This window comes from Exophiala spinifera, assembly GCF_000836115.1.
Source record: "Exophiala spinifera strain CBS 89968 unplaced genomic scaffold supercont1.9, whole genome shotgun sequence".
Lineage (NCBI taxonomy): Eukaryota > Fungi > Ascomycota > Eurotiomycetes > Chaetothyriales > Herpotrichiellaceae > Exophiala > Exophiala spinifera.
This window is the reverse complement of record NW_015622521.1, coordinates 95,284-115,602: the sequence shown is the minus strand read 5'-3', so window position 1 is coordinate 115,602 and position 20,319 is coordinate 95,284. Positions and strand designations below refer to the sequence as shown.

Here is a 20,319-nt window from a genome sequence, read left to right as displayed (position 1 = left end):
GTCGGCGATTGACCGGTCACGGTACGAGGATGTCAGGGATGTCGTCGCCCAAACAGGAAGGTCGGTCACGGCGCGGGTAAATTCTCAGAAGACGGCACTTCTCTTTCTCTGCAGTTTATTGGGGTCAGGGTCACTGCGGCGGCGAAAATTGAAAAGGCTCGACTTCTGCTTGAGATTTTGAGGCTGCGTCGGTAGCGGCGTGAGAAGACTGGACTGTGCAGCGGCGCCAGACATGTACGGGCCGGTATTACTCGAGCCGCCTGAGGCATAGCCGCCCCATGCGTTGGTGTAGGGAGCTGCTGGTTGGAGGCCTTGCTGGGACTGTTGATACGCCGTCTGCACAGATTCAGAGTGATGTCTCTGCTGTCGAGCATCTCGAGGAGGCAGATTCGGGCGCGCGTTGGCATCCTCTTGCCCATACAGTCGCTTCAATCGCTCGGTCTCCTGGTCGACTTCAGCTTGCTGGCGTCGACGTCTGTCTCTCTCCTCTTTCTCAAGCAGAATTCTCGTTTTCCGTTCAGCTTCCTCTTCCTGGCGTCGCCTCGCACGCTCTTCCTCTGCAAATTGCCTTTGCAGACGAGCGGTTTCAGCATCCAGTTCCCACTGGCTTCTAGGATCCGTAGGAGGCACTCGTGGGTCGCGAATGGGACCAGTGGCACTGGTTGGCGAAGCTGTCTGAGGACGAGCGTCAGGGATCAAGGCGGCGCCGACGACACTAGGGCTGTTTGGGTTCGACTTTCTTGCGGCTGTAGAAATGTTAAACGTTTCTTTCAATGACCCGAAATATACATCTCGAATGACCACCGCTCCGAGTAGAAGCACAACTTCAAAGCCTTTCAAGTCTTCGAGGTCGACCCGCTGTAAGTTGGGCTCGTACAAAGTCAGCTCCTTCAGGCCTTTGAATATGGATACCGTGATGTCGGGCTCCTTGCTCTTCGTCTTGCTTCCCACGATGTCTGTGCTTTTCCCAGACAAGAAGCAGGCTAGATCTTTGGAGAATTTACTGTCCTTCTTCCACTTGAAACCAATCTTGGGTGTGATCTCGGAGGCCGCGGGATCGTGCTGACCGCGGTCCAACGCTGAAGCCGAGGGCGCTCGGAATGTTTGCTGCGGCATTTCAAAAGCCCAAGACGCTGCTGAATTCCAGCTCGCGGGCTTATGCTTGACCATGATCTGCTGATCAGGGTTGTATAACTGTATCGAGAATTCGCTAGGGAGAACAGGTTCCGGTGGAGGTGGAATTGCTCCGTTGAGTCGTGCTTGTTCCGAGACATGAGGCGGTTGCGTCCATTCGGGGATCAGGAGGACTTCGGCGTAGAGAACGTCAGGTATGAAGGCGTCATAGAGTGCGACGGCATATCGATTCCGCGAGGCGTGCTGCTCCGGGTCGAGATGTCGTAGGGTGTATGCAGGCTCGTAATCGGCGCCATGCTGGGAGAAGAAGAAGGTCGAGTGCTGTCTGGGTTTATCATTCGAGGGCTTGAGGACAAAAGCTGTAGAGAGTCAGCGCGAGTACCTGGGGCTCCGGCGACACGTACTTGGGAGATTCTCGTCCAGCATCTTCGTTCGATCAGTTGTATACCCGCATGAGGTGCAGGTGATTGCGCTGCCGGGCGATATTGTGCACCTTGGTAGGACCATGGAAGTCGGGTCACTAGCAGGGTACCTACAGTAAGTACCTTATACTTGCTCACACGTTATCTCGATCTTGTAGACCGTGACCCCAGACATAGCCACACTAACAAACGCCCACAGCCCTCCCTTCGACGATGCGTCCGTTGCAAGTGGGCAAGGCTGAGGGCGAGGCTCTCCAGGCGCCGTCGTGGACGATGCGATGCGGTGGATGCCCGGAGCGAATGACGCGTTTGCCTGACGTTGACTTTCTGGGCGCAGCCTGTACCGCCAAACCACCTTGCCTTAGTTAACTTAGTGCCCTAGTGACACCCGTATTCGTAGTACCCATTGGGGCCCAATTGCGCGCCCTGTCCAGGCTCTACCCATGGGAAACCGTTAAAACAGCGCCTGGTTGCCCAAAGCTCTGCGCCCCCAGCGGACGTTTCTCTACCCTCACTAAGCGGCAGGGAGCCCCATGCTCTGCACCGGGCAGTACCGGGTAGGCAGTTAAAAGGTAAGCTAGGTAGCCTATACCTAGATATCCATAGTGCTGTAGATACTCCGTAGTGATTACTCCATCAACACCACTGACCTCTCATCGTCTGGCAAAATTTAAGCCTCCTTGCACTCCCCGAGTATTCGACTCTCCAAATGCAGCCGCGTGTCGCTGACTCCCGACCCAAGGCAGCCATCATTCGATTATTGCGGATGCAAGTTTCCTTCATGATATGCAGAATGGTGATATGGATTCCCTTCGCCAGATTACGAATGCTACGGCTAATCGGCCAGCCTGAGGAGTAGCTACAGCTCAGTCAAGACGAAGAGCCTCTTCATCCATGACTCCGAAGAGTTCCCCGAGGTCCTTGAGCACGTCCTGGATACCAAGGTTGAGTTGCCCCGTTACCAGAGCATACGTGAAAAACAGGCTGTAATCCTCGTCGGTACTCCTTTGCTCCTGGGCGTCATTGCGTCGATATGCAAAGATCCTCGCCAACAGCCTGTCCCTGGTGTGTTCTATATTCGGCAACGCATCACTGGCGATTGAGTATTCAAGCTTCATGGAGCTTGCCAGCACACTGAAGAGATGGCTGATCCTGACGCATAGCTGCGCTCGTTCATCGGCGGTCGCTGAGAGCAACGCCTCCTCTCCGGGAGAGGCGTTTAGATCTTGCAGGATGACTTGGTTCATTGCGTGGAAAGCACCGAGCATCTCCTCGGTCTTTCGCAGAATACGTGCATAGGTCTCATGGGGGAAGGGTCTTCTGAACTCGAATTCGCTTTTCGAGGCCTCAACGAGCCCTTGCAACTTGGCCAAGAACTTCTGTAGATAGAATTCTTCGCGCAGATTCATGTACCGGTTAGGATGAAGACCGTCTGTGAAGGTAGCCAGCGGGTCTCTTTTCCAAATCAGTCCCATTCGCAGCCATAACAGAGACAGTCCATCCTTTAATTTCTGCCGTGCAGATATGGGCCAGATGACGCGCGTAATGATCAGACCCCAGATGGTACCAGAAATCACGGCCACCACACGATGTGTGGCAATCTGGACAATCAAGGGACGTTTTCCGGTGTCCTCCTCGTCCCCACCGTCTTCATCGTCTGGGGTCGTAAGACTATATGCATACAGCGCAGTGAGATTGTAGGTTAGCATTATGAAGCGTCCCTTTGGACCCTTGCCTTGACCAACAATGATGTACGCCGTCCAGTATGCCATGCAAAACCCGAGGAAAGCCATCACAATTGGATTGTCATCAGACACCTCCCACGCGGCAATTGCTAAGGCAGCTCCAAGGCACGTTCCAAGTATACGAGAAAAGCCCGTCGTGTTGCTGGCACCGATAGTCATGCTGCAGACCAGCATGTAAGATAGTAGACCCCATTCGCCTCTCCAATGGGAATAGATCGGCCGAGTCGAAGGCAGGAAGCTCGGCAACGCGTACAACACAGCTCCCAAGGCAACTTTCAGCGAAAACCTTATGTCTTCGCGACGTAGGAATGCGGACGCGTCATAAATCTTGTGGAAGAGCCTGCGCTTTATTCGTGGGCGGTCTTGCCATGCTGCCTCATTATAGTGTCGGGACGTGTCGAAAGGCTTCTGCGTGAATTGAAGGTCGAGATCGCCCGCCTTCTTCACAATCTCGGCGAGCTCAGGGTGGATGCCATGGAGCTCTTGGTGATCAACGTCCTCCTGCCAGAATTTCAACCAGTTCCAGGTTTTGCCAGCCGGTTGTTCATCCACTTCGAGCTGCAGTTCGTCGAGTACGACCAAGTAATCTTTGACCGATTCGGCAACCTCGACAAGAGAGAATGAAAAGTAGCCACACGCAGCAGCAGCGTCCTCCCAATCAGCTTGCACCGTAAGAGGCCTGGAGCGATCCATATCTTTCTGGCCATACACAACGGCGAGAGATTTTTGGCGGCTGTCTTTATAAAGGTCGATGGCACGGTCAAGGCTGATTTTGAACTTTGGAATTGTGCTGACCGCGTAGTTTCGGTCGGGATCAAAAGGGAAGTGATCCAGAATCTCCTTAAGGGTGAAGGCTAGAGATCGCATTGAGGGACCTAGGTTCTCAATGAACAGTTCAAATATCTGGGCAGGGGAGCGAAACGGTTCTTGATTGGGGTGCAGCAAGGCAGCCTCTGTTCCTTGGGAAGCTGGAATAGATTTGGAGTTGTTGAATAAGCCTTCGACATCACCATTAGCTCGGTCAGCTTTGTGAGAGTCATCCCAAGCATCAGCAGCACCAGCTATACCTCCAGTACGCATTGGTGACCCAAAAGGAGGTTCCTTCACAACAACAAACTGCATTGCTGCAGCACTCCGAAGACCGCCAATGTTCTGGGAGATACGTTGGATGCAGTGCGCGAGCCTTGCTTCAATCAGTGCTTGCCTCTCGGTACCAAGTAGATAATGCTCATATTTTGCTTCTTTCAACTTCTGGGCAACAGTGGCAGAGACTTTCTTGTGCATTTCGGTTACACGGGAGAGAACATTGTTCTCCAGTTCTCCTTCATCGCCAGAAATGAAACTGCTTGTTATGAGAGCAAGCATGTCTGATTGCAGATCAGTCACATCGAGAAGGTTTTGCCTCAGCTTCTGACGTCCAGAGATTGGGAATATCAAAAGAGACACGAGTAAAGTTGCAATAACACCGGCCACAATCATCTCCAAAATTGATCCGATTGTCCTCAGAGAGTAGTCTCCGGCCTGAACAGCACCTTCTCTGGTCAGAATATTGATGAGGCCAAGCGACGTAAGGGAACAGGCGATGTTCACAAGGGGGTCGCTCTTCCTGAGCTTGATCCAAGCAACAAGTCCCAGGCCACCTCCTACAAAGAAAATCAACACAATGGCATGGCCCAGCTCAATCAAATGGACAGTGTCAGCAAAGAAGGCTGCTACAGTCATGCTGAGAAGGGACACAACTGCTGTGTACAGGAAAGCAATTGAGGCAAGAAGAAGAGCATCAAGCATACTTCCAAACGACCTGTAGGGGTGGAAATACACAGTTATCGTGGCCACCATGTGCTTCGAACTCTGACGGCCAAACAATTGGCTCAATGCAGGCACGAAGGTCGCGAGGCTGCCGAGGAGATACGCCAGTGCACATTTGAACACTCCTTTGCCCGTTTCTGACACGACGAACTGCTTTGCTCGGATCGCATAATCCCTGCTCTTGTGTAGGACAATCCCAACTTTTGTACGCTGACCATTGCTTCCATATTGCGACGCTCGAGGCAGAAGGGGGGTTGACTCATCGGAGGTGTCAGAGCCAAAATCATGATTGTCAGCGTCGTGAAAGCGAAGGGTAAACGTTCTGTTGGATCGCGCTCCAGTTGAGGGATCGATGTAAGAACAGTTTCGAAGCTATGATAATAGTCCAGTCAACCCTATGTTTTGTTTTGAGGTGCCGTAAGGATCTCTACCTACGCTGGCTCTGGGATTCAATCGATGTTGGTCTGCCTCCGAGGCTGCCATCACTGTGGAGTGGAAAGCTGCTCATGGCAAACGCGCCAGGAAAGAGATATCAAGAGGGACATTTCGACATAATGATACCGGGTCACTGCGCTGATTCCGAAGGGTGTGGTGAGTCCTTCCGAATCAGGTGGGAGCAAAAGACTTCTGGTCATTTATTGAGGGCTGTTGATGTTTGATGTTGGTGTTGTGGTTTCCCGCATCTCAATCCGGATCAACATTGTGCCGAGCCTGAAGACTCAGTGCCTCAGTTACCACAACCATCTACATCCAAGACGTGAGATTCATACCCACGCAACCTGAGAACCACCTCGACATCAGAACAGCATATCACACGACAACCGCTGTGACTGAACCCTATTAGTGTACATGAGCGCTGGCATGTAAAGGAATAGCGCAAGGATGTACCGTGGGAACCCAACGAAACGGATATAAAAATATATCGCTCCGCTCTTCGCGTTTAAAATTACGTTCCCTTGGAAAGGGACTGTATATTCCCGCCACAAGAAGCGAAATTTCCATTGTCGTATCAGGGCACATATATTACCTCAAGAAACAATGGTTCCCATCCCTGATGCTCATGCACGGCCACCAGATTCGATGCGAGATCTTTTCAAGCGTCGGCGGAAACAATCACCTGCATCTATCGATTCTGACGTTGAGATAATCGACCCTTACAACCCAAAGGCCACTCCTGTCACGTTTCTGCCGGCGTCGGAACAATGCCCACACATTGAGCTCGCCATGCTGGAGCAAGAATTCGCTAAGGGGATCACAATTGCTCGGCTGTCGGCACATGTCTGTGATCGCTTTCCCTCGCCCGCGTTCGAAATCAACGCCCTGCCCGGTATATCCTAGTTTTCCTCTTTATTATTCTTCGGGAACGCACTGACCTCTCTGTAGGTCTGCTTGTTTTCCCTTCGCTGCTCACTCCTCGCCTGCAAATTGCATTGCTGGAGAAGCTCCTCCATCGTGACTTGAACAATCCCGAGCACAAGACTAATTTGCATCTGCACTACAATATCGACTATCCTACCACGGAAGGAGGTGACTTGCCAAATCTTGACTGCGGCTTGTCTTCCTTCTTTAGCTCTGACCAGTCAACAATGTTAAGACCCAAGGACCCCTCGGTCCACCGCCCTCTCACGATCACTCAAATGCTTGACTCAAAGCTGCGATGGGTGACCTTGGGAGGCCAATACGACTGGACCAACAAGGTCTACCCTAACGAGGCACCGCCAACCTTCCCACCTGATATTGCATCCCTTCTCAAAAGTCTTTTTCCTTCTGTCGATGCCCAAGCGGCGATTTTGAACTTCTACAGTCCTGGAGACACTTTGAGTATTCACAGAGATGTCAGCGAGGAATGTGACCGGGGTCTCATCAGCATAAGCATGGGATGTGACGGTCTCTTCCTTGCCGGAAATGAAGATGGGACAGAGGCTGTCACTCTCCGCTTGAGGTCTGGAGATGCGGTCTTGATGTCAGGAAACGCTAGATATGCCTGGCACGCCGTGCCCAAGATCATACCTGATACGTGTCCTTCCTGGCTGCAAAACTGGCCAGATATTGATGAAACGAACAAATATAAAGCGTGGCATGGGTGGATGAGGACTAAGCGCATCAACCTCAATGTTCGACAAATGAAAGAATCCTGAGTTCCTCCGGCAAGCTTCACCGTTGCTAGGAAAGTTAGGAGGAAACCGAGGCATAGGGGACTCTACATGGAGTGGGAGCAAAGTAGTGGACAACCAAGCCTTGAAGCCTCATTTTGGAATGATGTGAATTCCTGGATACCAGTCATGCAGATACCATCGTTCAAGGCATGGACGATCACAACTGGTAACTTATACTAGGTGTGAGTGATCTACTCATTGATTGCAACACCAGGGGAGGGCCTACTTTGTAGGGTTGACAAACAATGTGCCAACAGCCCTTGTAATTGAGGCGCGATAGAAGTATGTGGAGCAGAAGCCATGAAGCTCTTGAGTACTGCTGTTCCGCACAACAAAATATGCTTCATCGATATCCGCCTGCTGTGGAGAGATCGAGCTTGCCCTTGTTCCCGCGAGCGAGGATCGTCGACGGGATGGTGTTGTCCCAGAGACAGTGCTAATCGGGCCATCCAACACCATCTTGTCTTCATCCTGAAGCCAATGCTCTGCGAGCCAATGGTGCGTTCCTCGTTCTGTAAGTAGCAATCTCAAATCATGAAGGTCTTGTCAACTTGAAGTGCCTGGTACCGTTCGGTGCCAGATCAGACTGAGCTTTACATTGACTGCCAGTTTGGAGTTAGACTACCGAATGATATTGTCAATAGCTAGTAGTGAATACCACGTTTCAGATCAGGCCAACTTGGTTTGCTGCACCGATTTAGCCTGTCTCCTCAAATCTTCATTTCCTTTGAGCACATTCTTCCGTATCCCATCGTAACCAACCAACCTCATCCACTCCGCCAGAGACTTTATACGGCCGGGGTGAATTCTGTCCAGCAGAGCCATGTCTCTGGGTGGGCATCGGCCCTCTCCCCAGTATCGCCACCAAGCCGAGAAATTCCGACGCCACGTCATGCTCGACTCGTCCCGGACGGCATTTGGGCCGGCTGCATAGTTCGCCGGAGCGTTTGGGTAAGGCTCTGCGGCGGGCATGTATTCGTCAAGAGGAACGTACTGATGCACCCCTTTCTTTCCAGTCACCTGGGTGAAGGTGGCAGCTATTTCCTGGAAGCTGACTTCGTCGGTTGCGACTTTGAGTTCCAAGCCACTGGACTCGTGAAGATTGTCAAACAGCCACAGGGAATAGACGCCGACATCCTCCAGAGCAATAAGTGGTATTTTGCCCGATCCTGTACAGTGTCATCCAAGGAATTAATTAGCAAAGCCGCTGGGATCCAAGGGAGAGAGATCCGGACCAAGTCCACACATACTTGCAGGGTTAGCCCAGACAAAGGACCCGTCCTCCTTTTCCTTAGGTACAAACATACCGTCCCAGAGCATGTTCATATAGGGCCCAGTGGTGAGAATCGAGCTTTTCATCCCTTGTTGTCCTTGAGCCAAGATATACTCGGCCACTCTGCCTTTGGCATCATTGTGTCCCCAATGGTAATTTTCGTCCCAATTGGTATCCTTGAGTGCAAAGTCCGTACTGGCATAGACGTAATGTTGGACCCCTTCGCTCCTGGCGATTTCATACGCTCGGCAGCCATAGAAGAGCTCATTCTTCTCCCCTAAGGTGAAGCCATCGGTATTGACCCACGCAGCGTAAACTCCGTGAAATGCTCGGTGCAGATCTTGCTGGTTATCCTGTGAGCCTTCGACCAGGGTTACATTGGCGAGGTTCGCAATTGTTCGCGCACGAGCCGAGTTTCTGTCGCGAGTAAGGACTCGTACTGCATATCGTTTGCTTGAGGAGAGAGCTACATACGCAAGAATACTTAGAATGAGTCTCGACGAGTCAACACGAAAGTATGGGTCTATACTCACCGTTGACGACAACGAGACCCTGGGCGCCAGTCCCCCCGATGACTAGAACTTCTTGCATCTGCATTTCTGTTAAGGATATGGTGACTTCGACTTGTTAGTGCTGACCTGCAATGGATGCTGAGATATATCCACTTCACTAACTAGCTGATGGGACCGAGGATATTTTGCTCCTACCTATTACTCTCACTGACTTTGAAGGGCCATGGAAGTTCCAGTTGGCATGATTAGCTCGACTGACTAAACAGCTGCATGCGTATTTTGTCCCTCCTTAGAAGTCATGACCTGTTCTGATGGATGCATGTATCCAGAGTTCTCGGTCAGGCGAATCTGTCCCAGCAACTCCATCGCCTTGATCATTAATCCTACAGAACGAGAATAATCAGAGAGGATCCTATACGCGAAGCGTCTGCGGGGATCGGTCAGAAAATATAATCATCGTCAAACTTCAGGTCTGTCCCGAGTTGGTTGCGCAATGTGGCTGAGTCATCAACCCATCGCACGGCTACGGCGTAACGTATTTCCGTCGTTGTCCTCTGGGCCAGGGACTTCAAGTGAGTTCCATTCCCATAGGTATGTCTCTACAGTATTGCGAACGATCATTTTCATAATAGCAACAGATCAATCTAATTTATCCTCAAGGGGGCTACGAGTGCTCACCATAAGGATTCTGACCGCCACAAGAGGAACTTCATAAGAGAGGTACTCCCAGGGCAAGCTCATACTGAACATGACTGGACATGTCATTTCAAGAATTGGCAGGGCACTCGCTACTATACTACAGCTTCACCTTTGACATAGCAGTGAGAACTATCCGAAGCCTCTGAGAACACATGTAATCGATCCAGTTGTGGTGATGGCAAGGTATCATCATAATGGGAGAAAATTGCTGCACTGGGTAGAGAGGAGGGCAAACAGAGGATCCATTCTTCCGCAGCTAGCATTGCCGTCTAACCGTAAATGTCATGAGTAGTAGGAAGGCCGGAACTCGTCCAGGTACTCGCTGTCTGCTTATGGAAACATGGGGTTGGACGACTTCCATGTGCGTGACTTTCCCCATTAGCTCAAACCTTTCGTGCTTTTCACCCCGTGGGGAACATCGGCTCTGCCAACACCATCTCCAACCATTGCGGGGGTTGGAATGGGGTGAATTCCAGGGATCGACCTCTCGGTTGGTTACACACTTGGCCATATGTGAATTGTGGGCGATTATATACTTCTTGAGCCTCCTCGGAAAGTGTCTTGAGTCTGATCTGCCAGGTAGAGGTATTGACGACCTTTATTCGACAGTTCAGAGGCAAGATGGGTACCTCCAATATCTCACTGTCGAAGGATGTCCCTGTTTACCCCTTGGACTACTCTGGAATACCTGAGCGTCTCGTCACAAAAGTTGCCCGAGAGAGAGATCGGCTTTCCAAAAATCAGACCAAAGGCCGAACTAGCGAGAGGAAGAGGGGGATTGCGATACCGCAAGGCGTGAGCAAAGACCAGTTTTTCAAAGCTGTTGAAGAGCTCTCGGGATTTATTGGTGAAGCCAATGTGAAGATCAACGATCAGCCGCTTGAGGATGGATGGTATGGTTTCGAGTTACTCGGGAGGTCTGTAACTGACGATAGCTAGGTACATGGAGCGTTAGAAGATTCCTCCAGGGCCTGCTGCAATTGCTAAATTCATGCGCAGATCCGAATACCCACGATGCTTTTATGATCCTTGACGGCGAAGAGACTGTATCTTCCGCCGCCGTATACCCGGGAAGTGTCCAAGAAGTACAAACTGTGGTTAAGTGGGCCAACAAGCATTTGATCCCCATTTACCCAATATCAATGGGTAGAAACTGTATGTCAGCCCCCAAAAGTGTGTCATCGTGTTAAGCAATAGCAGTGGGATACGGTGGTGCGGCACCAAGAGTACGTGGCTCCGTTGTCGTCGACCTCGGAAGACGTATGAATAAGATCCTGGACATCAATCCTGATGATTGTACTTGCCTCGTTGAGCCAGGAGTTTCTTTCTATGCCTTATACGAAGAAATTCGCAAGCGAGGCTACAAGGTATGGATTGACTGTCCCGATCTCGGCGGGGGATCAATTCTGGGAAATACTCTCGATCGTGGTGTCGGCTACACCCCATATGGTGATCATTGGGGAGTTCACTCTGGATTGGAGGTGGTACTTCCCACGGGGGAGCTCTTCAGAACTGGAATGGGGGCTTTGCCAGGTAACAACACCTGGCAGACCTTCCCCTACGGCTTTGGCCCTATGTCAGAGTGAGGATAGCCAACAGGATCCAAACTTGAATTTGCCGCTCATATGTCACAGTGGACTGTTCTCGCAATCCAACTTCGGTGTTGTGACCAAGATAGGTATGGCTCTTATGCCTGATCCTGGTGAGCACGAGAGCTTCGTAAGTCTATCACTTTGAAATGAGTGATACATACTTATGTGACACTTGCTTACTAATTCTAGATGTACACTTTCCAAGAAGAGGATGACCTCCAGCTGCTTGTATGTAACTCGACTTGTTCATTTACACCACTGATGATGTCAGGTCGAGATCATCCGTCCCCTTCGGATTGCCAACATTCTTGAAAACGTGGCGCAGATCCGTCATAGTATCATCGAAGTTGCAGTCGGTGGGGGGTCTCGCAAAGAGTTTTACGATGGAAAGGGTGCTATCCCAGATAATGTTCTGCAGAAGCATCTAGAGTCGACGCCACTGGGTCGATGCACTTGGATTTACTATGGCACGAACTACGGACCCAAGCAAATCCGACAGTACAAGCTCGACATTATTCACAAAGAATTCATGAGGGTGCCTGGCGCTCGGCGAATCGATCCGGATTCCCTGCCGAAAGACCACTACTTCTGGTCTCGAGATCGAATTGCTTCGGGAGAACCCGACTTCGAGGAACTGTCCTATCTTAATTGGGTTCCAAATGGAGCTCATATGGGCTTCAGTCCAATATCTCCAACTCGAGGCCCTGATGCGCTAAAGTTGTGGAAGATTGCCAAAGAGCGCCACCACCAACATGACATCGATATGTTTCTGGCATTTGTGGTTGGACTCAGAGAACTGCATATGATTGTGCTTGTTATCTGGGATCGAGACGACCCTGAAAGAAGAAAGGCGGTGGACAGGTGTATGCGGCAAATGATTGATGATTGTGCAAAACAGGGCTACGGAGAATATCGAACACATATTCTCTTCCAGGACCAGGTTGCCGCCACCTACAACTGGAACGATGGCGCGTTGATGAAGTTCAACGAGAAGCTAAAGGACGCCCTCGACCCCAACGGTATCATGGCTCCGGGAAGGTGCGGCATATGGCCTGCCCGGTACCGGGGCCGCGGGTGGGAAATTGGAAAAGAAGGTAGGGACACGTATGAAGGAGACGGTGTTCATCCTCCCACTGGGAGCATACAGATGTGAGCAAGTCCATCTACTCGTCCCAGAAAAGTTGAATAAATGATAAAGGCACGCCGGTGGTTATTGCACGTCACTGGGAAAGAAAGCTCTTTTCTTCGTGTACTTCGTACTGTCTCATTTATAACATATTACTATCTGATTTGGACATGTCACGTTTGCAGAGTGGTGATACAATGGTGGAGTGCAGCGTTGTGTTGGCTGCGTCCATGGCGTGACAGCGCTTTCAGCTGCCGCAGTTTAGTCGACGTCGCGACCGTCCACAATCTGAGCCTCGTCTTCCTGTCAAGATTGTCATGACATGCCTAGTGAAAGGAGTGTTGGGTGTATGAACACATGCTTCAGTCAATACAGGATCAAGGAGTGTGTGTGTGTGTGTTTTGGCAATATTGTTGCCGAGGCCCGAGATGGAAGTGGTTAAGGAATGAATCCATCGTTCGAAGGCTTGGGAATGTTGCTCACGGGCAGAAGTGTTTCTGCCATCAAGGTATCTGTTCATGGCCCCATGGAATCCCCCGTTCTCCTAGGAGCGTGCGCCATGTCTGTATGCAATTGCAGCTGCGGTATCGCGTTCGATGCGGGAAATTTGTCTTCGGACCCGGCGTTTTCTTTGCGCATCTTCACGGATTGCCGCGGCCTTTTCAGCTGGACTGACGTTGTCGTTGTTACCATTAGCAGCGGCAGCGATGTCTGAGGCCGAGCCAGTGGCCGCGTCTGTGGCTGTGTCGTCGGCCGTACCAGTCGCTGCAACAGTGCTGTTGGAAGCAGTTCCAGCTGTGGCGCTTGAAGACATCTGGACAGGAACAACTCCACCAAAGGGACCTGCCAATGCTGGATTCTCGCATCGGACCATGCAGACATTATCTTGGCCTGCGACTGTCCCGGTACAGGTCTGTCCTGCAGGTACGGCGGCAACAAGAGGCTGAGAGCTGTTAGAAAACATTTAGCCACAGAATTTCAACAATACACTTACATGGTCGGTCTCAGATCCAGCTCGATTATTGCCACGTCTACCCGCCACTTGTGTAGTCACGGTCATCTGTGTTTGTCAGTGGGAAGTATAACTTCTGCAGTGTCTTTCTAACCTGTGTCCATGTGGTGCCTGTTCCATCGGCGTTGATCATGCAAGTATAAGGCCCGGCACCGTCAGCGTTGACCTGGTGAAGAGTCATCTGAACCTCGCCGCCGGGTGTGATCTGAGGAAGCGTACCGCCACTCTCAGCAAGAATAGCAGCAGTGCCGGCCTCGGGATCATTATCGCCACCTTCGAGCGTTTCGCCAAAGGTGTCGGCCTGGTCGCCCGCGAAACGAGTGGTATCTTGCTGAAAGGGACGTCGTCTTGTGCCGTCACGCGGGGTCGACGAGTCGATGCCGAGAGCAGTGCCATTGCCGCCAGCATCACCAGTTGCAGCAATAATACAGCCATGTGCTGCAACAAGCTCAAGGATGGAGAGGAGTGCCAACACAACTAAAGATTTGCAAGCAACCATTGTGAAAGAAGAGAGTGCAATACAGGACCAGCCTTTGACAAATGTAGGTAGAGAAGACAGTTGAAGATTCAAGGGAATATCTGAGGGTGTAAATCAGAATTTGTGGAGTTGACCTCGTTATACTTATAGTTTCTCAGCGTAGACCATGGACATTTCGTCTTCCCTGGTGACCACACCACAACTCGCCGAAATGCTCCATAGTCTACTTCGCTGACACATCTTGTGGACCATTTGGAATACTTGGGACGTGAGGCTATGCCAATGAAGAGGCCGTCCATATCGAAACGGATGCAGCACCATTGCCTCTACAGTATCTTTTTGGATGAAGCTACTGTGCGTCTCAACAAAAGGCCGAGGAACAGTAGAGCCTCGTTTCGTTCCTATTGGTAGAACATAGAATGGTGATGGCCGATAACAGTTTCGAAGTGACGATAAGTTCATGCAGGGGGCTCTATCCGAAAACTTCATTCCGTTTCGAAGCATCAATGATACCTGAATGGGATAGTCGAGCTCCGATATGTTGATACTAGAGGTGTTTTGGGTGATAGTAATCGAGACATGAGTCAGGGAAAGGATAGACACAGACTTCCAAACCGGTTCTGGCCCGTCCAAAAAGGTGTTTTGGTGTGTGGAGCCAAATAACCGACAGGATAAGAATCCTGCTAGACCCGGGGAAGCTATGCATCATCGCGAGATGAAACCTCCAGTTGAGCAGCCAGTGTATCATGAGTCTGAATTGGGTATGCTCCACCGAGCCGTGAGCGACGTCCGACAAACCCCACTCTGGGGTAAGCAGGGAATGTTTCACGGCGCCACCATCGGTGGTGGCTGAGCAAGACGAGGCATGTGCTGAATCAAGACGCTTAGCTGTGGCCAGATAAAGAGACACGAACGAATGACCATGCTGTGTTCTTTCGGAAATGTTCTATTCCGGTCTGAATAGCAATGGTAGTGTCTAAGCCTCAATCGGGCTCGCGATTCTACCCTCGACCAGCCGACACTGATACATGGCATACATTCAATGCTTCAGGAGTGATATGTCACTTTCATTGTGTACGATCATCCTCGTCTCATAATGCCATTCTACCCTTGAATGAGTCGCCTTCGATGACAGCCTCTTCGTGGGGCAGCATCTCCCCCATGTCTCATCTTGAGTCAGCATGTCTGCACGTTAGCCTTCTCTTCGTTCCTTAGTCGAACAATCAGAGTGTATCAAGAGAACTATCGGTGTCTTTTTCCGACTTTTGACGGACAGCAGCGCTGTGGATAACGGTGATTGACGGCCGTGGAAAGGGTGGCCGGCACGGCAGCGGCTGCTTGTTTGACTGACGTCTCGACCACCACGGTGAGCTTCACAGCCAATCCATGGGAGACCAATGCGACCTGCTTCTTTAGCTGTCTAGATAGTGCTCTCCTCTACATGAGTCGCTCCAGGAGGCCCAGCACTGCCATGCTAGATGTGCAACCCTAGCATTCGAAAAGGCCATTGCCTTTTCCAGCCCTCTAACAGTGGCATTCTTTGAAGGAGAGGCATTGTAGTGGATGGCTGGTCAAGACGCTTGAGTGTTTTAAAGAACAACTATGTGCTCATGCTGGTTGGAGCCTCTCTCCGGCACATCTGCTATTGTGGGTCAACCCGATCGCTGTTGGCTTAGACATATTGGATGTCGTCGAGAAAGTAGTACACTCTCAGATCCCCATAAGCACTGTACCTTCTGGATACAGCTGGCTCTAAGTACAGTTTCGCAGGATCCAAGCACATCTGCACCATTTCCGAGGTGGCCCATCTTGTGGAAAAGCCCCTGTGCGGCTTGTGAACCTTTGAAGTCTCCAAGTCACTTTGGCCGCGGCCAGATTGGCCAATATCGGACGGATTGCATTTGTGCGAGATTTACTGGGTCGCTATAGTTTTAGGATGATAATGAACTCCCGTCCTCTTATTCGGCCTCAAAGTAACCACTGGCAATGAGTGTGTAACCCGACTCTCTTCAGCTGACCCACTGTCCTACTCTGCAGCCTTTTCCTGGGCGGCTCCTGTGGACACTCTGGAATTTTACAAAACTCGACTAGTTGAGAGGGCTCGAAGAATGGTTAGCGCTGCAGGCATCTACACCAGTCCAGGTAACCCAGACGCCTCGATATGGAGGAGTGTCTCAGACAGTGCGTTCCGTATCGTCACTTGCTCTTGACCGTGTCCTATGCTGCCGTGTCACTTAAGATAGTAGGTACTGTGCTCTCTATACATCTCCGACCACATAACAATTTAGACAGAATAATGGATCGTGTGCATCTCTCTTCGCCTACTTACTATGAAGACTGGGCTTAGTGCATCCAATGACATCGAGGCAAACGAAGGCCCGATACATGAAGCGGATTGGATTCTTGATATTGGCCAAAATGTCTCAGAGTCTGAAGTACCTGGTTTCTGGCTGAGACAGTGCTCGTTACTAATAGACACTTCTCCGATACCAGCCCAGAGGTCACGGCTTGGTGATGGGTCAATGTCCAACGCTGTGATACCTGGATTCTGAGGATACGCTGAATGGGTGCAGGTCTTCTACAAGCTATCTACCCGTCGATAAATGTACAAGAGCCCTCGTTGTAAAGCAAATGTTTTTGTTTCCCTCTGTAGGATCTTGACCGGCGCCAGCTGACCTTATCGAGACACAGAATCGGCATTCCACACTGCTTAGCTTTCAGCATTTCGACCTCATTTATAATTCTGCTTACACGAAGAACACTAGAGCAACTCCCGTTATGCCAAATGCAGGAGGATTGACAGACAGAGAGGCCGCGATCGATGCAATAATTCGATTTGTCTGCTCCCTGGACAATGGCGAGTCGGAACTTTGCGTGTCTGCCTTTACCGAGGACGTGGTGGTAACTCTCAACTTCTGTAAAACTGACATGCATTATGATCCATCGATCCGCAGAGACGATGTCGTCGACGTAATGATGAAGAAAGTCGGCAAGCCACTTGATACGAATCATAGTACCGCCGATATTTGCTGCACTGTGACCGGCAACTCGGCGGAATTGACGACATGTGTACTGGCGCAGCCTTTTCAAGGAGGGGAAGGCCCAAGCCCGGAGTTCCAAAGGTCCTACTTCTTCGGCAGCCACTACAAGACAACACTGGTGCGAGCAGGGGAATTGTGGAGAGTCAGCACACTGTAGATCACGCCGGCCTGGACTCAGGGAAACCCAGGCGTCATGAAGGTATAGATGTTGCCGTGCAAAGGAGTACTTGATGTGTCGGCCTTAAATTGGGCAAGATCTGTTTTGACTATGTTTCTAGTAGTTCGATATATGGGCTATTCCGGAGCAGACACTATTCCACCACCAGCGACAGCAAATTTCACAACTACCTTTCCTTTAGTTGGTCAGGTGAAGTCATAAAAAATGCTTGTAATCACTGAATTACCAGGAAAAAGAGCACTTACAGTGTAGTGTACCGTGGTTCTATCGAAAGCTCCGGAGCATGTAGAACGACCTATGTCGGGGATGATCGGTTCGCTCTACCGCCTACCACAGCTGTGCTTCAGAAGCGGCAAGACTTGCAATTTTTCGACTGTCATGTTATTGCTGCTTCGAATTGATGGCTTCAGCAATGTTCTTTCGAGTCGGTGTGAGCCGCCAATTAGCTGGCATAGCTCAGCTGAGACAATACGTGATACTTTCAGATTTGGCGCCATAAGCTATTGCTGCTACATCAACCCCGCTCGTCACGAGTATCTTCCGTACTGTGATTTGATTGTTGGGTCCGGAGATACCTGTTTCCGAGTGCTATACTAGCTCACAAACCCTATATCTATAGTATAGTACTAGTGTTAGATTGAATTGATCCTTTTACAGCAATGTTTCTACAGAAGCTTTCCGCCCAAGATGTACATTTCGACCGTTTGAGCTCGAATTATTAGACGATAGAGTCCTATACTTCCTACTACCCGCCTCGCGACCTTCAAGTGCTCTTGAAAGGTGCCAAATGCTCCCAAAACATTGGTATTTTCTCCTTGTTTGCAAGGTCAAGACCATGCACTGTTTGTAGTAGTTCAATGCCTCCAAAAGGCTTTGCTTGACTGAACTGTGTGATGAATGAGGGTGTGACCGGATATACAGGTAGACTATGAGGCTAGCTCTACTGAATAGCCCAGCTTTATACGGGTTATGCAAAGAATTTCCTTTTAGAAGGAGTCCACAGAGATAAGTCTCAAAACTCAACGAATTGAGAGTCTGGAACCTAGGGATGTGAGATCTGATATGAAAGACTTGCTCCACACCGCACTATGAGCGCCTGTTAGTAAAACGCAAACGCAAAAAGTGTTGGTTCGGGCTTACCTGGAGTTTCGAAGCACATAATCCTCGGATCTTTTCTGATTGGCACGGCGTTCTTCTAGCCCCATGGTAACTGCCCGAGTTAAGGCAACAGCCGTGCCATCGATGTCCCAGGGATTGAAAGTGACACTTCCTCGCAACTGCCCGGCGGCACCGGCAAACTCTGAAAGGAGAAGGACACCTTTTCTATCCCTCTGAGTAGCCACGTACTCGTAGGAGACGAGATTCATTCCGTCGCGGATAGATGAGACAAAGCAGACGTCTGAAGCAGCATACATAGTCATCAGCTGTTCAAATGGCACGCTTTGTTGTAGCAGGTGAACCGGTTTGTAGTCGTTGGATCCTGGTTTTCGTTAGCTCCGAAGCTGCAATTTCGACGTCGTTTGGAGGCTCTTAGCCATAGGCTTACCGTATTTCTTGTTCAAGGCCTCCACCTGGTAGTAGAGAGCTTTCGCAAGCTCCTTGTATTCTTGCACACTCTCCCTGCTCGGGACAGCGACCTGGATCATACTGATCTGCCCTATAAATCGAGGGTTGAGGTCCAAGAAACGTTCAAAGGACATGATCTTCTGCGGAATCCCTTTGGTGTAGTCAAGACGGTCGACGCCAATGATGAGTTTGCAGACATCGTACTTCCTTCGAAACTCTCTAACCTGTTCCATCATAGACTCGCTTTCCATGCACTCGAGGAACTTGGGTACGTCTATCCCAATGGGATACACTCCAAGCCCGACAAAAGTGTTCAACCTCTCAATGCCATCAGGAAACTGCTTAAAGTTCCTACTGACATATTAGCCGGAGTTTGCGATGGAAGATGTTTGGCATTCTCACAAATCGTCGCAGCAGGTTCGAGCAAAGTTTTGAGCGTATTGAAGGGTATGAAAACCGAGCATCTTGCAATGTACAAGACCTTCGAGGATGACATCCCATACCGGGAGAACTTTAAACATATCTCCACAGGGAAAGGGTGTGTGCAAGAAGAAACCAATCGTGAGTCTTTTACCTAACTTCATGGCTGCTTCCGAAAGCATTCGGGGTAGCAGCATAAGATGGTAATCGTGAATCCAGACAAGGTCTCCGTCTGAAACATCGGCAGCAAGTCTCTGAGCGAAAATTTGATTGACTTCCCAATACGCCTTCCATTCACTTTGATGGAATTGAAATGCGTTAGGTTGATAGTGGAGGAGAGGCCAAAGGGCCGAATCTTGTTCAACCTCTTAGCTGTGTAGCGATATGCTAGAACCGACTGCTGAAACTTACTTGAAAACCCGTTGTAATAAGCGTCAGCTATACTGTCTTGCAGGAAAATTGGGACTGCGCCATGTTTCTGCCTTAACACGTGAGAGATCTCAGACTCCTCATCCGACGGTACCTCGATGCCTGGCCAGCCGTACCAGAGCATTTCGAACTCGCGTTTGACACCACTCATCCCTGTCGCGAGTCCCCCGGACGACTCCTTCAGACTGTATCCCCTGGCGTCATTTCTCTCCACGGTGACGGGTAGTCTGTTCGACACAACAATCAAACGCTGTCCCGGAGCTAGAGCGGTGGCGCGTAAAGAGTCCGGGCTTGGAGGAGGCGTCTGCACGGTCTGGATTTGAGGATACATATGTGATTTGCTTCGACTTGTTTGCCCTGTCAGGCCAAATACGTAACGATGGGTAGATCAGTCATGAACAGAAAAGGTTAATGATCACTGCACGAAGAGAGGTTAAGTGAACTCTATATGTCGTTCACACAGTTGAATTAGACTGAACGTTCGTGGTTCGTGCCCATCTAACTTACTTCAACCCCCCCTCTGGAAGAAATTCACATCCAACGAGCTTAATTCGCGTCATTTTCTGTCGGAACAGGCTCCGTCATCGAAACCAGAATCATCTGGAATGCGCGAACCATGAGGAGTTAGGCAGAAGACCGAAATTGTACGAGTATGTAGACTTAGGACTGGTTGTCATATTTCAGCTGGTTTCGTCATGCTAGACTCCAGTAATAGCTAGAATGCTGC

At 50.4% G+C, this 20,319-nt stretch overlaps 8 protein-coding genes across 8 annotated transcripts; 3 read left to right on the top strand and 5 right to left on the bottom strand.

Moving 5' to 3' along the window:
* Positions 1–84: 84 nt before the first annotated feature.
* On the bottom strand, positions 85–1,560 carry PV08_11077 (uncharacterized protein; the record flags this gene model as incomplete). Its single annotated transcript, XM_016385389.1, has 2 exons — positions 85–1,493; positions 1,539–1,560. 2 exons carry the CDS (start codon positions 1,558–1,560, stop codon positions 85–87), a joined length of 1,431 nt encoding a protein of 476 aa, XP_016230333.1.
* Positions 1,561–2,422: 862 nt separating this feature from the next.
* On the bottom strand, positions 2,423–5,593 carry PV08_11076 (uncharacterized protein; the record flags this gene model as incomplete). Its single annotated transcript, XM_016385388.1, has 2 exons — positions 2,423–5,482; positions 5,546–5,593. The coding sequence occupies 2 exons, from the start codon at positions 5,591–5,593 to the stop codon at positions 2,423–2,425; spliced, it is 3,108 nt and encodes a 1,035-aa protein (XP_016230332.1).
* Positions 5,594–6,148: 555 nt separating this feature from the next.
* PV08_11075 (alkylated DNA repair protein AlkB) lies at positions 6,149–7,248 on the top strand (the record flags this gene model as incomplete). Its single annotated transcript, XM_016385387.1, has 2 exons — positions 6,149–6,437; positions 6,494–7,248. The coding sequence occupies 2 exons, from the start codon at positions 6,149–6,151 to the stop codon at positions 7,246–7,248; spliced, it is 1,044 nt and encodes a 347-aa protein (XP_016230331.1).
* A 687-nt stretch (positions 7,249–7,935) lies between these two features.
* Positions 7,936–9,136, bottom strand: PV08_11074 (uncharacterized protein; the record flags this gene model as incomplete). The annotated part of the gene is made up of 3 exons (XM_016385386.1): positions 7,936–8,435; positions 8,517–9,005; positions 9,073–9,136. 3 exons carry the CDS (start codon positions 9,134–9,136, stop codon positions 7,936–7,938), a joined length of 1,053 nt encoding a protein of 350 aa, XP_016230330.1.
* Positions 9,137–10,371: 1,235 nt separating this feature from the next.
* On the top strand, positions 10,372–12,495 carry PV08_11073 (uncharacterized protein; the record flags this gene model as incomplete). Its single annotated transcript, XM_016385385.1, has 7 exons — positions 10,372–10,643; positions 10,690–10,700; positions 10,750–10,905; positions 10,951–11,332; positions 11,385–11,469; positions 11,532–11,570; positions 11,614–12,495. 7 exons carry the CDS (start codon positions 10,372–10,374, stop codon positions 12,493–12,495), a joined length of 1,827 nt encoding a protein of 608 aa, XP_016230329.1.
* A 517-nt stretch (positions 12,496–13,012) lies between these two features.
* Positions 13,013–13,979, bottom strand: PV08_11072 (uncharacterized protein; the record flags this gene model as incomplete). The annotated part of the gene is made up of 3 exons (XM_016385384.1): positions 13,013–13,411; positions 13,463–13,528; positions 13,575–13,979. The coding sequence occupies 3 exons, from the start codon at positions 13,977–13,979 to the stop codon at positions 13,013–13,015; spliced, it is 870 nt and encodes a 289-aa protein (XP_016230328.1).
* A 2,757-nt stretch (positions 13,980–16,736) lies between these two features.
* On the top strand, positions 16,737–17,156 carry PV08_11071 (uncharacterized protein; the record flags this gene model as incomplete). Its single annotated transcript, XM_016385383.1, has 1 exon — positions 16,737–17,156. One exon carries the CDS (start codon positions 16,737–16,739, stop codon positions 17,154–17,156), a length of 420 nt encoding a protein of 139 aa, XP_016230327.1.
* A 1,040-nt stretch (positions 17,157–18,196) lies between these two features.
* Positions 18,197–19,923, bottom strand: PV08_11070 (alpha,alpha-trehalose-phosphate synthase (UDP-forming); the record flags this gene model as incomplete). The annotated part of the gene is made up of 5 exons (XM_016385382.1): positions 18,197–18,263; positions 18,318–18,657; positions 18,724–19,094; positions 19,146–19,518; positions 19,575–19,923. 5 exons carry the CDS (start codon positions 19,921–19,923, stop codon positions 18,197–18,199), a joined length of 1,500 nt encoding a protein of 499 aa, XP_016230326.1.
* Positions 19,924–20,319: the final 396 nt, after the last annotated feature.